General features: G+C 32.5%; 1 protein-coding gene across 1 annotated transcript; it reads left to right on the top strand.

The window, feature by feature from the left end:
- The first annotated feature begins 612 nt into the window (after positions 1-612).
- Positions 613-1,657, top strand: LOC18040107. Its single transcript, XM_024182654.1, has 2 exons — positions 613-1,121; positions 1,540-1,657. Exons 1-2 carry the CDS (start codon positions 613-615, stop codon positions 1,655-1,657), a joined length of 627 nt encoding a protein of 208 aa, XP_024038422.1.
- The last annotated feature ends 570 nt before the right edge of the window (positions 1,658-2,227 follow it).

Genomic DNA, 2,227 nt, shown 5'->3' with positions numbered 1-2,227 from the left:
CTACATCTTGCTAATTTAATTTGGGTTTTAATATTACAGAAAATTATCTAACACAAATTTTAAAATAATGAACATGAACGTGTTGATAACTACACACCAAAGGGAAAAAAAAAAAAAAAAATTCCTTCTAGATGATATTTGAAGTTTCCTTGATCTTCTTTCTAAGCTAATTTTGTTTCAAATAGAAGTCCTAATCCTAATCAAATTTCAGTTAGAACCAACTTAAATTGCAAGTTTAAATTACAATTGTCCATTTTTGTTCTTACAATTTATGCTTGCTCATTTGAACCCCATGTTTTCTTCACTAATTCTCTTTGTTCTCTAAATCTTGAATCAATGAACCCTGTTTTGTATCTAATAATCCCTTTCCAGAAGTTATTCTTCATACTATGCCTTGTGCCATCTCTCATCAAAATGACAATAAAAGGAGGGACAAAGCAAGCCTGTGCTGTATGTAAATACCAAAGAAGAAAATGTGAGAAAAATTGTAAGCTCGCCAAATACTTTCCCGCTAATCAACCCAAAACATTTCAGAATGTCCATCGTTTGTACGGTGTTAGCAGCGTTTTAAAGATATTAGACAGTGTAGAAGATGACAAAAAAGATATAGCCATGAGCACAGTTATTTTTGAGTCTAATATGCGAGCTGAGTATCCTGTACACGGTTGTTTTGGCCTTACTTTTAGACTCCATCACCAGTTGCAAGCATCCATGGAAGAGCTCCGGCTTGTGAACGCACAGCTTGCGGTTTGCCAGAGGCATTACCAAAATCATACGCAAGCCGCATCTGCTTCAACCTCTTCAGAATTAGGCATGGCTATGAACAATATGGATATTTATAATCAGCAGGGAAATGAATTTTGTGTTGAGACTGATGATGATGTAAAACCCTTCATCAAGATCGAGCAAAATCCTAATTATTATACCGATATGTTCAATAATATGCCTTTGGGTATTCAGAGTCCATCATCGTCACATGGTATCCCCATTCCGCTGCAAGAATTGGAATGCATTAATTCTATTCATGATGATCGTGTTATGGCATTTGATCATACTATTCCTGATCATGACAGGAATCCCTATCTTGAACCCAAAGCAAAAGAAGTTTCTGATGCATCAAGGTATATAATTGATTGTCACATTCGGTATTAATATTAGTCTACTTCATGGCGTGTACAATACCAAAACAATGGCGTATATATATATATATATGCAAACGTTTACATCTGAGAATTTTACCACTAAAAGAAATGTTTTCAAAAAAATATTTCACACGGCCCGGCACCATGTGAATTTTGCAGGTTTGAGACAACATGTACATATGGTAAAATCGTATTGCTTAAGCTATTGTCTCTACTTTGAAATTTTGCGTCTATAGTATAGTATAATTTAAACATTTTGAAAATTTTGTACACAGTTTGGTGATAGAATTGAGAATAAGGCTCTTCCAAAAAATTGGGTTTACGAAACAATAACTGGTATTTTTCTTACTGTGCAGAAATTTTGATTAACACATTAGTTTTTTTCTTTGCTTTGCAGTAGCAATACGGAATCAAAGGATTCAAAATTTCCTGAACTTGTTACAAAGAATAAGCACAAGAGTGGCGCTTCATCCAGCAAAATGCTTCAGTTTGATCCGCGTAAAATGACGGGATAGCAATCGCTAGCTTAAAAGAAATAATAGAGTAAAACTGAGTTAATTTCATTTCAATTATTTGTTTTTGCATTTCTTGTTCCATGATACTACAGGCCCTTTTTGATTTCTTGTTTTTGCATACTTGAATAAGCGATACGAACAGCTATCGTAATTAAGTGTACATGCATGTTGAGGTATTTTGTTGACGGCATTCCAATTCTACTACGTACACATAATTTGATTCACTGTATATAATGCTCATTGTGGTTTTTAGCGGTTTGTTTTATACGAGCTTTCTTCTTTCTTTTTTTAATAAATTTGAAAAGGTTTTATATTATGTGTTGATGGTTATGATTATTTCTCTTTTTTTTTTATTCTAATCAAACTCCAACTCTTCCCTCTTCATTAATCATAAACACGATTAATACATTACTAATTTCTTTTAGAAGTTGAATTAATTAAATATAATCCCTTCATTTCTTATTTGAATTTCTAGTATTTGTTATTGCTTTAGATTCAATCTTGGCCTGAGTTTTTGTGATTAGTTATTGTATGAAAAGTAATATGTAAATAAATATTATCCATACATTA

The sequence above is a fragment of the Citrus clementina genome, unplaced genomic scaffold (assembly GCF_000493195.1).
Source record: "Citrus clementina cultivar Clemenules unplaced genomic scaffold, Citrus_clementina_v1.0 scaffold_6, whole genome shotgun sequence".
Lineage (NCBI taxonomy): Eukaryota > Viridiplantae > Streptophyta > Magnoliopsida > Sapindales > Rutaceae > Citrus > Citrus x clementina.
Note: the sequence above shows the minus strand (reverse complement) of the source record. Positions and strands in the feature narration are given on the sequence as shown.